This window comes from Lepus europaeus, chromosome 5 (genome assembly GCF_033115175.1).
Source record: "Lepus europaeus isolate LE1 chromosome 5, mLepTim1.pri, whole genome shotgun sequence".
In the NCBI taxonomy this organism is placed as follows: Eukaryota; Metazoa; Chordata; class Mammalia; order Lagomorpha; family Leporidae; genus Lepus; species Lepus europaeus.
Window position 1 is genome coordinate 31,079,383 of NC_084831.1, and position 14,991 is coordinate 31,094,373.

Sequence of the window (14,991 nt, forward strand, 5' to 3'; positions counted from 1 at the left end):
CATGCGGGTGCAGGGCCCAAGCACTTGGGCCATCCTCCACTGCCTTCCTGGGCCATAGCAGAGAGCTGGCCTGGAAGAGGGGCAACCGGGATAGAATCCGGCGCCCCAACCGGGACTAGAACCCGGTGTGCCGGCGCCACAAGGCAGAAGATTAGCCTGTTAAGCCACGGCGCTGGCCAGGATTTTAGTTTTCTATTCAAATGTAAAAATCCCCAGTCCCAGCCTCTGTTTGCAAAATTCTAGTAAACTAGAAATCTAGTATGCCTGAAAGTAGTCCTTTCTTTTGTCCAGGAAATCCTTTATGTTAGACATCTTCTACCTTGTAATGTCCCAGTCTTGTGATACCATGTTGTGAACCTTATCCAGTGACATCACTGTTGGACTGAATCAGACCAGCTGCCACTTAACTTGTAGCTCTGTGGCCCTGACTTCTCAGAGATCTAGCCTCTTCATTTTCTTCTGTGGAATGGGGGTAACAAATAAACTTCACAAGGCAGTTTTTAATTAAGTAAATTAAATGAAGGCTGATTGTGAGGCAAGGTGGTTAAAAGGCAAAGACTCTAAAATCAGAAAGATCACAGTGAGGCCAGTTTTTCCACCTGGAGACCTTGAGTAACTTACTTCTTGTGCCTTATTTTCTCGTGCAAAGTGGGGAGGGCTTTTCTGACTCTGGGTGGACTCATCTGTCCATTGTTAGCGATCCTATCACATGTTGCCCATAGTCATTCCTGAGATATTTCAGAATAACAAAGACTTCCCATATGTTTGTTCAAACTTTCTAGAATGTTGTTCATTATTGCTTAGAGTGTGTAATAGATATGACTTCAATTAAAAAAGATACACACACACAAACACACATTGTCTGACCACCATCACCATGGGTCATACACATGCTTCAGAAGAAGGCCTGTCCCAGTTAGCTCTGCCCTGTTGCCAAAGCGTTCCTGCCCACGGAGGGTCTGACTCCTCCCAGACCGGCTTGATGCTGAGAGACTGAAGCCTAACATTGCACAAGTGCATTTTGTGATGGACAGTAAGAACCTGAGAATCCTTAAGTCCAAGACTTGACCCTGATCTTCTTGAGGATGTCTGCCATAATTAAGAAAGCAGTTGCAGTTTGAAAGCATCTTGAGAGGAACAAAAAGGATCAGGATAGTAAATTCTGTCTGATCCTGAGTAGAGAACTGATTTTACCAACTGACTAAATAATATCATAATACCTTGTGAATCTTTCCCTCAATTAGAACTGTGAAGCATCCACAGCCTCTGTCCTGGTGGCATAAATATGTCAGTATAGTTTAGCTAAAAAAAAAAATTACACTTCTCTTTTCCCCACTTCTGGTATGTACTACCATTTCATGTATATTTTACTCCAAACTGAAAATTCCTAAATTTTTAATTATTGCTTTTAGTTTTAAATTCTTTAATTTGTAATTACCTAGAACTAGAGATTCTTGTGTGGATAATAAACTAGTTCAAGGCCAAATAACAATCAGTCTGTTTCACTCTCATTCCCAGGTCCGCAAGCACATCAATGACCTTTATGAAGACCTGCGGGATGGCCATAACCTGATCTCTCTGCTGGAGGTCCTCTCGGGTATCAAGCTGGTGAGCTTCTCTCTCCTCCTACTGAGTGGCCTCACAAGTTCATGTTGATGGCAAATTGGTCCATCTTGTTGAGTGCTAGGGCATTGAATGACCAACACCGCCAGCTCTATTAGCTTGCGGCTGGAGGGGAGGAGGAGGAGGAAGATGAGATTACTAGCGGGATTTTATTTCTAATCACACTTATAGTTTACAAATGACATAACTTCAAGGTGTATAATACATTCTATGTCTTCATGAAATCAGTAATCTAATATTTTTTTTTAGATTTATGTGTTTTCTGCTTACTTGGTTTGTGTGTGTGTGTGTGTTTTGTTTTTTTTTTTTCCCCGTGAGTTGTTTGAAAGGCAGAGTTACAGAGGGAGAGAGACATCTTGTATCCACTGGTTCACTCCCTAAATGGCTACAATTGTGGGGGGCTAGGCCAGGCAGAAGCTGGGAGCCTGGATCAGAAGTGGAACAGTTGGAACTTGAACTAGCTTTCATATAGGATGTCAGCGTCACAAGCAGTGGCTTAGCCCCCTGTGCCATAATGCCAGCCCCTCCTTACTCATTCTTTTTTTATTATTATTATTATTTTTTAAATTTTTAAAAAAAATTTTTGACAGAGTGGACAGTGAGAGAGAGAGAGAGAAAGGTCTTCCTTTTGCCGTTGGTTCACCCTCCGCCGTGGCTGGCACGCTGCAGCCGGCGCACCGCGCTGATCCGAAGCCACGAGCCAGGTGCTTTTCCTGGTCTCCCATGGGGTGCAGGGCCCAGGGACTTGGGCCATCCTCCACTGCACTCCCAAGCCATAGCAGAGAGCTGGCCTGGAAGAGGGGCAACCAGGATAGAATCCGGCGCCCCGACCGGGACTAGAACCCGGTGTGCCGGTGCTGCTAGGCAGAGGATTAGCCTGTTGAGCCACGGCGCCGGCCCCCTTACTCATTCTTACCTAGTCTTTATTCCTAGATTGTAATATTTCAAAAGATTAGATTCATTTTTTCCGTTTGTTATGAATTTTTGAGTTTTCTGCTTATTTTCAGCTAAGGACCTGTAGTTTACATTTAAAAGCCTACGTAATTGGAGTTTTGGCTTCCAGTTCGTCTCCCTTCTTCCCTCCCATGATCATTTAGTCGCACACATTTGGAGAGATGCTGAAGTCGATGTCTGAGCATAGGCCTGGATGCAGGACATTTGGGCTCCCTGGACAGCTGGATGTGTCTGCCTCCTCCCACAGTGCATTAAGCATTGCTTGTAGGAAACACTTACATGTCTGAAGGCAAATCCTGTCTGAGCTCATGGCCTGTCAGAGGATAGTTCTGAGAAATCAAAATAACCCAGTCGTGAGCCCATTGTTTCATACATTTGATTCCAGTAGAAGCAAGTGATCCCATGTGGTTCATGTTCTGTCTCTAGTGCTGTAAGACAACATGATTTTCATTTATTGAAGTCCAGGGCTGAATATTGGAAACATCTGTGAGGAAAGAGAGCCCTGGAGAGGCACAGAGCACTAGTCGTCTGTGAAACCCAGCCCCCTCACTGCCTGTGGCGAATTCTGAGTCATTGTTTGTTGTGTTTAAAGACCAGAATTTGGCACATCAGCGTTTGTTCACTGTTTAAGTGATATTCAGCTCCTTCTAGGACTGGGGCTTTGGCTTCCCCTGGGCCCTTTGTTTTGATTTCACTTTTTTTTTTTTCCTTTCAATAAAATTAATTATATATATTTTTCATGGCTCAAAATTGACAGAAACTTTTATTAACACAGCCAGCACATGTAATTTCTAGTTCTTTCCTGGTCTGCATTTAAAAATCTAATATGTAATTAGAATTTCATTCTATATACTGTGTTGGACTGTATTCTTTAGCACTCACCAAGTTATATTTTGGGCAATGTGACTGATATATTTGGTGAGATGATATTGATCTAATTATTTTTTAAAAGTTTATTTTATTTATTTGAAAGACAGAATTAGAGAGAGAGGGAGGGAGAGATAGAGAGATCATCCATCCACTGGTTCACTCTCCAAATGGCCTCAATGGCTGGGGCTGGGCCAGCCGAAGCCAGGAATCACAAGCTTCTTCCAGGTCTCCCACATGGGTATGGGGGCCCAAGGATTTGGGCCATCCTCTGTGGCTTTCCCAGGAGCATTAGCAGGGAGCTGGATTGGAAGTAGAGCAGGCAAGACTTGAACCAGCACCTATATGGGATGCCAGCATTGCAAGTGGCACCTTAACTCATTGTGCCACAGTGCCAGCCCCAAAAAGATCTTTCTTGATGACAGTTACTTAGAAAACAGGTTAAAACTTCAGCAATCTAATTTATTTTCCTAGCCCTTGAAAATCTACAGGTGTTTCTGGAGATACTCATAGGATATCATCTTTTCTGCAAAACCCATCCAGATGTTACTGTCATGGTTATTTTCATCATCTTTTTCTCCCTTGGTTGATTCATAAAAGCAGAATGGGTGGGTGACTGTGGAGAATTGAAGATGAGTTTCAGCATAACAAGTGTTTAATCATCTGCTCTGGTCTTGATTTGGTTTTGTGTCTCTCTTGAAAGTGGGAGGGTATTTTCATATTTATTTTCATTTCTTATTTTTTGTGTTAAATTCACTTCCATTTCATCTTTGTGTTGTGAATTTCCCATTTGTCTGTTGTGTCCTTGCCTTGGTTGGTGGTCAAAGGAGCCAGCAGGGCTGAAGACCCTCCGTCTGGTGAGCATGCCCTCCTGGCGCCATACAAGCAGCGAGGAGCAGGAGGAGGAAGATGATGATGATGTCGTAGGTCCTCCCGGGGATGCCGGCATCCCAGCTGGCACTGCTGGCACTGCAGGGCCATCAGAGTCTGAGGTTCTCTAGGTCTCCAAGTAGCTTAGCCACCAGTTGTCTTCTCTTTCCACCTGGGAATTTGAGTCCCAGTGAAAGTGGTTAAAACTAATTGTGCCTCTTGCCACCGTTAGATGATCCTGAAATGGGAATTGTTTTGTTTATCTAAGAATGATTGATACCAAAAGAGGTATCAAGTCCCTTTATGACCTAGAGACCCTTAGCTTTCTGGTGACCTTGCTGTGTTTTGTGAATCCAGACTGCAGAATTATGGAAAGTTTAGTTGACAGCATGACAATTAATTGTTCACAGCTTCACAGTCCAGACTAACTGGTATTCTCTCTCTACCTCTCTTGCCTCTAGTTTCTTACCACATGCCGTGCTGTTTGTTTTCAAAACAGCCTGTTGTTTGCCAACTCACTGCATGAAAATTCTCTGGTCTTGGTTAATAATATGTGTAGTTGCTTTAGAGGACAGAAATTTAACTTGCATGTTCTTAGGATATTTATTTTTGGTGGGGGGTACATTAGAAGTAATGACGAGAATATAAGGAACATTTCCTGTGTGCAGGCCTTAAATTACAGCCCATAGTCTTTCTGTGGAGAATAGGCAATATCGCCAGTCCCTGTCCTCACAAAGTCAGCTTTTCATATTGATTTCGCTTCCTGGAGCCTTAGTATTATCAGTCCTGCACACTATATCATCCTTCTAGGATGGGGAACCATTTTTTGCCAAGGACCATTGGATATTTATAATGTCATTCACAGACCATACAAAATTATCAACTCAAACCTTAGCCTGCTGTAAATTTATTGAATTTTAAGTCCTACCTGTAGTTGCTTTGGCAGGGCCAGATCAAATGATTTCACAGGCCTTCTATGGCCCATAGGCCAGACATTCCCCATCCCTGTTCTAAGCCAAATTCATAATCAATTTAGCTGAAATGACAGAGAAGAAGCCCTTCCTAAAAGATTTCTCCCTAACATTTGACTTAGAAGGTATCCTGTTGCCTAAACGGGGCTTGGCTTCTCTGTGGACTGTCCTATTTTGGGGAGTGTTGGGGGTGCCCAGGGAGAGGCTTCAAGCCTTCCGTCTCCATGTCTTGGCTACTCTTTGGCTCACTGTGACCTGGAACACTGTTTCCTCTATGTAAACACCCACAGTAAAGCTACATTCTGTTTTGTTAGCCTCTACTCAGTGCCAGTTTGAGATTTGCAAATGAACTGGGTATAATCCAATGAGACTGATGTGTCAGTCCCAATTGTAGTAAAAATAAAAGCAATGCTGGAAAACAAGAAGAAGGAATGGTTCTAGAGATAGATAGCTATTCCTGCAAGTACTCACTAAGCAAATAGATGAGGCAAACTAAGTGAGCCTTGGACAGGTGCCATAGACACCGAGTGGTGGTAGACTTCGCTCCCCTGGGTTGCATGATGTCCAGGATTGGAGGATGGGCAGAAAATAACTTTCACTGGAGTAATTATGTTGAACAGCTCTACATCACCAAAGTTTGGTTTGCTTTGAGTATTTTCCATTAAGGTCAAAGGTGACTTTCCTGCAGTGATACCCCTCTTCCTGGGAAATGGGTTACTTCCTGACCTTTGCCTCTGATTTTGGATTTTTTCATGTTTCTTGATCGTTTCTTCATCATGTATTACTTCTCATTCCCTGTAGTTAGAAATTGGCTACCTTGAGCTCCTTTTGCCAGGTTTGTAATAAGGTTGGCTCCATCCATTACTACCCAATTAGGACTTTCTGCTCTTTCTCTACAATAGCGTTTAATAGGCCAGAGAACCAGCCTTTGTTCCCATTAACCTCACATTCAGAATCAAGTTCTGCCCCATAGAACTGCAGAAGAACCTGTTGAGAAGCTATGGCCCTGATTCAGTGTTAGTGGTCAAACAGTATTGTGTGTGTGCACAGAGAGCCTGTTGAAACCTCACAGGTCCTACACTAAAGGGGTGCTTTGTGTAATGTTCCCACGCCTGGCTTCAACCACGAGGAGTTCTTGTGTGGCCTTTTAATCCTTGAAATGAAAGAAGGAGTCTGTGTGGGTACATTGGTATAGCTAATATTAACATCCACTTTTGTTTGTTTGTAGCCCCGGGAGAAGGGCAGGATGCGATTTCATAGGCTGCAGAATGTGCAAATTGCCCTGGACTTCCTAAAGCAGCGGCAGGTAAGACCACCCCATGTTCCCTCATCCTGCCGGGGACCCTAGTTGGCAGTGTCCTCAGTGCCCCTGGTAAGCCCTCAGTAAATGCCAAGTCTGACCCAGTTCCGAGTTTTACCTGCTGGTGAACAGTTGTATTCTAGCTGGACTAACCATCCTGACATAGCCCTGACATAGCCCTCGTGGCTTACTTGGGAAGGAGAGTGTGATAGAGAAGAACAAGATGCTGGGGATGGAACTTTGTTAGATCCACATTAGATGGAGTCAAAATGAAAATGAACAATAAACCAGCAAAGAAGATGGAGAAAGGGGGTAGCATTCAGGAAGGAGAACTAAAATGCTGCATCGTCATGAAAGTGAGATGAAGTGATCTGGACTGTTGAATGCCACAGATCTGAGAAAAACGTGGGAGCTGCTAAATGTTGGTGGTTTGAGAGAACCGTATTAATAGAGGAGAAAATAGAACATAGGAGACTTAGATACAGGAAGGGGGAAGCTTTCCCCTCCCCAGTAAGGAAGGAAAACAACGTTGTGTGTTTAGACACATGAGGAGAAGCCATTGAAGAGGGTAGGATTGAAAATGAGTGGGAGATAGAGTTAGAATGTTTGGCAAAGAAGATACCTTCAAGATCTATCAGTCCAGTTTCTCATGTTACAGATAAAGAAGTCTGTACAGATGGAATGGCCTGCCCGAATCACAGAGGCAGAGCAAAGCTGAGACGTTAACTTGGGTTTCTTGAGGTGTAGTTCAGTATTCCCTCTGCTGTCCATGCTGTTTTCTATACACCGTCCCTCCTCCAATTGCTTCCCGATTGATGGAACCAAGTCCAGGAATTGGGCAGTGAGAACCAAAGCATGAGTGGCATGGTTGTCTTTGAAAAGAAAAGAAAGATGCTCCTTTTTCTGAGACACAAGAAGAGGGACAGAAGGCAAAGTAGAGATGCAGACATGGTTTGTGGTGGGGAGGAGATGTGTGAAAGAATCAAAGAGTTCATCTGCTCGGAGTGAACTGTTTGGAAAAGATTTGGTATAGCTCAGGTTGCCAAGCAACACGACATTAAACACAGGTCAACATGACATTAAATGGCATGCATATTTTTGGTGTCACTTCATTTTTGTCCCTCTTATCAGTGATTCTCATTAACTTGGGAAATTCTCTTTCTGTATGCTCTCATAGCAATTTGCTTCATTTATTACTTTATCATGTTTCTCTGTTGCAATGTGCTACAGGCCTTGTAAGGCTAGGGAACATGATCTTAAGATTTTCCTGGGCCAGCATTATGGTACAGTGGGTTAAGCCACTGACTGCAGTGCCAGGGAGACTTCACAATGAAAGGGGAAACCTCACAGGTGAGACGGAGGCATGTGCACTTGGCTAGTACTACCAACCCACCAGCTGTTGATGGCTAGTGATTAGAAAAGCTGAATTCTCCCACTTCTACCCCATCTGCCCAATGTACAGAAGCAAAGACTGAAATACTTAAAAGGGAAAGAACTTGCCCAGGTGAACATTAGCATCAGGAAGAAGTAAGGCTCCTGTTTGAGAGGTTGCTAGCATCTTTTGGAAACTTGCACATTTCAGTTCAATGGAAGAGATAAAGGAAAGACAGCTCAAGTGTAGTTTGTTGCAATTGCACAGGAGCTCTGTGAGGCATGACAAAGAGGCTAATGGGGTTGAGGTAGAAGCAGAGTGGTTTACCTAGGATGCTCTCGGCTTTAGAATTCCTTGTCCCAGGAAACCCCTCAGTTTCCAGTATGCTGGGATGGCTGAACACCCTGGGTTGGGGAAGGATTTGTGGGTCTCTGCACACTGTGTTGTTGGAATGAGTTTAGGAGTAAAGCATTTGCTACAAGAGGCATGACAGGTGTGGATGTCTGTGACAAAGGAGGGGATGTGGGGTGGGAGAAGGCCAAAGACTTGTTGTGATGAAGAGGCATCTCTTTCTCAGTTTGAGAAGTCAGAGCTTGAACAACTGAATAGAAAAGCAGCTCACAGTACCATGAGCTTGCAGGGTTGCTTTGCTGGTAGAATACAAAATGGTCGAGCCGCTCTGCAAAACACTTTGGCTGTCTCTTACAACACTCAACATCTACCTTATGACCCAGCAGTCCCACTCCTAGGGAGTTACTGTGCAGAAATGAAAACACGTGTTCACACAAAAACCTGTACATGAATATAGGAGCTGTATTCATAATTGCCAAATGCTGGAAACAACCCACGTGCCTGTCACTGGATGAATGGATAGACACAGGGCTGTGGGTCTGCGCAATGGAGTACTACTCAGCAAGAAAAAGGAGCAACAACTTGGTGAGGGATCTTCAAGGCATCATGCTGAGTAGAAAAAAAGCCAGTATCAAAGAGTTTACATACTACACGATTACATTGATATAACATTATGAACAGAGCAAAACTAGGGACCAGCAAGAGATCACTGGTCACAGGAGTTGGAACTTGGGGTGGGGTTTAACTACAACATGGGGGCATCACAAGGGACCTTATTGGGGTGATAAGTATTTGAATTTATGCATGTGTTAAAACTCATAGAACTAAGAAGCTTTTTAAAAATCAATTTCATTATATATCAATACTGAAAATCTGCAAAAATCAAAAAGTCCAGGGCTCTGAGGTTGGCTTTTGTTTTTTTTTCAGGTGAAACTGGTGAACATTCGCAATGATGACATTACAGATGGCAACCCCAAGCTGACCCTCGGCCTCATCTGGACCATTATTTTACACTTCCAGGTAGGGGCTCTGATGTTGGGTTTCCATCTGCTCTGTCTGGACATGGCCTGGAAAGTTGGACTGCTTCCATTCCTTCTGTGTTTGGCAATGAACAAGGTTGAGTGGGAGTTGAAAAGAAAAATTAAGATTGTCATGGAGGTGAGCTGTTGTATCCTAAACCCAAAACTAATGATTATTCACATGACGAAATTGGAGGATTTTTCACTTGTTTGTGGCTTGGTGGTGGTGTTGGCAGTCTGGTTATTAGAAGTCTGTTTCCTTAGCAAAATCAAAGCCAGGCTCTTGCAGACTCAGAGCATGAGGCTCTCTACATGAGAGGCAGAGAGAGGGGTGTGCTTGGAGGTGGGGGTGTGGAATGAAGGTTCCTAATCCTGCTTTGATGTTTTTCTGAACTCTAGTGATCTAAGGAGCCTGGTTAATTGCAACATTGTAGCAGCTTAGTTAGCTGGGTTATATTTGTGTTGGCCTTGTAGCACTGGCATCTTAAAGAATGTTCACAAGGTCACATGGCCTTTCTGTCCTAAGAAGACCAATCCTTTTAAAGTCGTGATTGCTGTTGGGAAGAAACATTCCTATTTTTTATAAAGATTGTTCTTTTGAATACTTTTAGCCTAACATAACAAAGCTTCTTATCAGACAGCTCTACACTGCCCAGCTGCTGCCCAGTAGGCCTGGTGGTAGAGGAAGCACTCCTTTAGCAGGTGGCAAAAGGCAGCTAGAGAGGTACTCAAGGCTCGCTCCAGGGGTGAGGTCAATGTGGGTAGTTAGCGACACCTACCGACTGAAGGGAGAACAGATGTTCCTGAATTCCTTAAGACCTTTGCTGCTGAGCACAGGCTTTTGTTTTGTTTAGTGTTGGTTTGGAGTCAGAATTGGCAATCTCCAGCATGAGTAGGGTTATGAATGCGTGAAGATAACATGTATCTTTTGTGGAACCACAGGGCTATCTTAGAAAGCTTTGGGTGTAGGAATAACAAGGAGCATGAACGTGGTGTGCAAAGTACAATAGTGTCATGCTTTAAAAGTTAATAATTTCTTAAAATCATCAAATATTTGACTAGTGTTCAGATTTCCCCAATTATCTCATTTGAAAACAACAACATTGGTTTGAATCAGGATCCAAGTAAAGTCCACAAATTATGCTGATGGCATCTCTAGGATGTCTTTAAAAAAAAAAAAAAAGATTTATTTATTTGAAAGGTAGTGTTACAGAGAGGCAGACGCAGTGAGGGAGAGAGAGGTCTTCCATTTGTTGGTTCACTCCCCAAATGGCTGCAATGGCCAGAGCTGGGCTGATTTTAAGCCAGGAGCCAAGAGCTTCTTCCAGGAAGACCCATGTGGGTATAGGAGCCCAAGGACTTGAGACATCTTCTACTGCTTTCCCAGGCCATAGCAGAGAGCTGGATCGGAAGTAGAGCAGCCGGGTCTCAAACTGGCGCCCATATGGGATGCCGGTGCTATAGGTGGCGGCTTTACCTGCTATGTCACAGCACCATTCCCTAGTATATGTTAATAGTGTCCTGCATCTCTGTATTGCATTGCCTGTAAACTGGTGATTTAGACCCAGGCCTCAGATTCAATCACATTCAGGTTCAGGTTTATTGTTGCTGTTTTTTGGCAAGCATAATGATGTTGGGTTGTGCACTTTTAATTGCTGCCCAGGATGTCTGTTCTCTCTTGTGTTTAGATTGGTCAGCGGGTTCAGTGTTAGCAGCCTAATTCATCCACTCCACATGTACTTCTAGCCAATTGCTTTAGCAGCGACTGATCATGATTGCTCATTCCACCCTCTTATTAGGGGTTGCAAAATGGTGGTGTTTACATTTTATTATTCCTTCTCAGTTAATAGGAACTTAATCTCATCCTCTGTCTTGAGAGATAGATCCTACAAGCAAGGCAAGAAAACTGCTCCCCTCTTCCCATTATTTGCCAGTGTTCAGAATAATTGGTTGGTTCCCTAAGATTGTTTGTTCACTTTTTTAAAAAACTTGTCACTGTTTTTCAGGTTTTGTTTTTTTTTTTTTTTTTTTTTAATTTATTTGAGAGGCAGAGTTGCAGAGAGAGACAGAGACAGAGAGTGAGGCCTTCCATCCACTGGTTCACTCCCCAACTGGCTACAACGGCCAGAGCTAGGCTGATCCGAAGCCAGGAGCCAGAGCTTCTACCGGGTCTCCCACATGGGTACAGGGGCTCAAGCACTTGAACCATCATCCGCTACTTTCCCAAGACAGATCGGAAGAGGAGCAGCAGGGACACAAACTAGCACCCATATGGGATGCTGGTGCCACAGGTAGATACTTAACCTATTATGCCACAGTGCTGGCCCCAAATTCATGAATTTTTAACAGACTTAATATGTTTCATCAAATACAGTTACCATTCTTCCTAATATTAAAATAACTCTGTCTTTAACCAATAAGAGACTTCTGAAGTTGATTATCCTATTCTATAACCCTAGTAGTCTTTGATAGTTTTCTTTATTTCTTATGTGATGAAATGTTGCAGACGCTTTGTATAATTCTTGTCCTGAATCTTAAATTTGCAACTTCTCCAAGGAACCAATTCTTTATTAATTGTCCCTGATATGAGAATTGCCAAGTTATTTGATGTTTCTAGGCCCTTTCTGTAAATAGAACTAGGCAATACTTATATTTTTCTCTTTAAAAAATTATGAATTTATACTGATATTTTTAATTGAAATTTAGAGTTAGAGTTTTATTTGCCTTCTTTGACTTTGTGTTTTTTTACACTGAAAATGTTGATTCTAAGTTACAAAATTATTTATTCCCTTTTCCATACACACGCAGTCATATGTATTGTATATAATATAGTTGTGAATCAAGATAAGAGTTATTAAAAGGCTTGCTTAGACATTGATGATTTCTCTACAATCTTTTTGTCCTTAGGGACAAATATTTTAAAGTCATTTGAAATCATTTCTCTGTTGTTAAGCCACCAATTCTATACACAGGTTTGTTTTTATTTGCTTTCTGTTTTTAGGGATTGCTGTTTTCCATTTCAGTGTTGTTTAACATTGTGTAGATCATTTACATTATTCCTAAGGGGAGTGTTAAAAGGAATACCAGGGCTAGGTGTTGTGGCCTAGTGAGTTAAGCCGCTGCCATCCAACTCCCTGCTAATGTGCCCGGGAAAGAAGCAGTGAGTGGCCCCTGCACCCTGCACCCTCTTTGGAGCACCCTATTTGGAGATCCGGAAGAAGCTCCTGGCTAGCAGCCATTTGGGGAGTAAACTAGCAGATGGAAGATCTCTCTCTCTCTCTCTCTCTCTCTCTCTCTCTCTCTCTCTCTCTCTCTTTAATTCTGCCTTTCAAATAAATAAAATAAATCTTTGGGGGAAAAAAAGTGAATGAAAGGTGTTTTCAGAGAAGTTTGGATTCCTTCCATACTGTATCCTCACTATCCTGTGTCCTCTCCGTCCTGTTTCTTCCCTTTCCATATAGCTCACCATTGAAACATCTTTTGGGTAATCATTCTATTGTTTGTTTATTTTAGGAAAATGCACTGATTTTTAAAAACATCTTCATTGACTTGTAACTTTGTATCATAAAAATTAGCCATTTTTTTACTGTACATTTCAATGATTGTAATGAAATGTGCAACCAAAACCATAATCCAGTTTTGGAACATTGTCATCATTCTCATCAGATGCTTTTTACCCATTTACGGTGCTCTTCAATAATCACAGATCTCAGGGAGCCACTAACTTGTTTTCTATCTCTACAGGTTCACCTGTTGTAGACATTTCATGTAAATGAAATCATACAATATATGGTCTTTTATATCTGGCTTAATTCACTTAGCATAATTTTCAGCTTCATCCATGCTGTAGTTTGTATCAGTACTTTATTCATTTTTATTGCTGAATAGTATTCTGTTTTATGGATATTCGTATGTTTTATTTATTCAGCAATAGACAGACATTTAGGTTGTTTTCATTTTTTGGCTATTGTAAATAGTGGTTTTTTTAAAAAAAGATTTATTTTATTTGAAACACAGGGTGACAGAAAGGGAGGGAAAGACAGAGAAAAAGAAATCTTTCATCTGCCTGTTCACTCCCCAAATGATCGCATTGACCAGGCCAAAGCCAGGAACATGAAACTGCATCCTGATCTCCCCATGGGTTGCAAGGGCTCAAGTACTTTAACCATCTTCTACTGCTTTCCCAGGTGCATTAGCAGGCTGCTATATAGGAAGTAGAGCAGCCAGGACTCAAATCAGCACTCTGATGTGGGATGCCAGCCTTGTAGGAGCAGCTTAACTAGCTGCACCAGAATGCCAGCCCTTATAAATAATGTTGATGTGGACATTTTGTACCAGTTTTTGTGTGAGTGGGTGTTTTCATTTCTCTTGTGTATACAACTAGGAGCAGAATTGTGGGATTGCTTGGGAGGTTTATGTTTAAGAAACTGCCAAACTGTCTTCTGAGTGGCTGGAGTATTTTACATTCCTACCAGCAATGTATGTCTCTCTACATCTTCACCAACATTTATTGTCTGTTAGTATTGTCATCACAGTAGGTATGGAAAGATATCTTCTTGTGGTTTTAGTTTACATAAAAATACATTGTTTAATTCCTCAAATGTTAGCTGAGAACCAGCTATGAGCAAGAAAGAACATTGAACTAGATACAGACTGTCCAGCTGGACTGTGTAATTCAGAGGAGTGAGAGAAATCAGGGCTACTTGGGGTAAGGTGCTAGAACACAGTGTGAATGCAGCCAGGGCAGCAATTACAATAGCAATTTGTTACAATTATTAAGGGATCTTATAACTTCCGGGACTCTTGGCTTAGCCCACTGTTATCTGTCATTACCAATTTTACAGAAAAGTGTAACAGTTTTCTGTTTACTCTCTCTTCTACATGCATATTGGCTACCTGTTTTTCTGTTTATTGTTTCAGCATAGCTAAAGCCTATTTTGTTTTCTTGTAGATGGAAAGCTCCACTTCCAGAGTGGAGCAACTAACTAGAAATTCCATTTCTTGCTGCTCTTGAAAGCTTAGTGTTTGCTGTATTAGTGTTTGGGAAAGGCTTCCTGCTTGCAAAGTTTTATTTGGCTAGTAAGAACTATGTAGATTCTCAGTGTTCCTTGTCTTTTGTTACCAATCCTTGTGGTTTTCTAGTCTTTTATATTATTGAGCGACTGTTAGCTGTTCTCACTGAGGACTTTTACAAATATAAATGCAGAGTAGAAGTGTCCAATGTTAGGGCATCAGCAAAGTAGCCACGGTAGTCAAGTGTGTTACTGGTGCTAATGAAGTAGAACGGGAGTATGTGTAGACACAGGCCATGGTTGGCAAGGGAGCAGTCAGTGGAAGGAAGGGATGGTTCCAGGTTTAGAATTTGCTGATACTGATGAGACTGATACATGGGAGGTAAATGGCAGGGGTTCTTTTCTATTTTATTTGAGGTTTTTTTTTGTTTGTTTGTTTGTTGTTGTTGTTTGTTTTTTGTTTTTTGTTGTTTTTTTTTTTTTTTTTTTGACAGGCAGAGTGGATAGTGTGAGAGAGAGACAGAGAAAACGTCTTCCTTTTTGCCGTTGGTTCACCCTCCAATGGCCGCTGCAGCTGGCTCATTGCACTGATCCGAAGCCAGGAGCCAGGTGCTTCTCCTGGTCTCCCGTGCGGGTGCAGGGCCCAAGCACT

At 42.3% G+C, this 14,991-nt stretch overlaps 1 protein-coding gene across 4 annotated transcripts in view; it reads left to right on the forward strand.

Moving 5' to 3' along the window:
• Positions 1 to 14,991, forward strand: part of MACF1 (microtubule actin crosslinking factor 1) — a 411,586-nt gene that overhangs the window by 170,469 nt on the left and 226,126 nt on the right. For all 4 annotated transcript variants that reach the window (XM_062191021.1, XM_062191023.1, XM_062191025.1 and 1 more), the window contains 3 exons: positions 1,519 to 1,608; positions 6,514 to 6,591; positions 9,236 to 9,328. In XM_062191021.1, the coding sequence (XP_062047005.1) occupies positions 1,519 to 1,608; positions 6,514 to 6,591; positions 9,236 to 9,328 (261 nt within the window). The remainder of the gene's footprint in view (positions 1 to 1,518; positions 1,609 to 6,513; positions 6,592 to 9,235; positions 9,329 to 14,991) is intronic.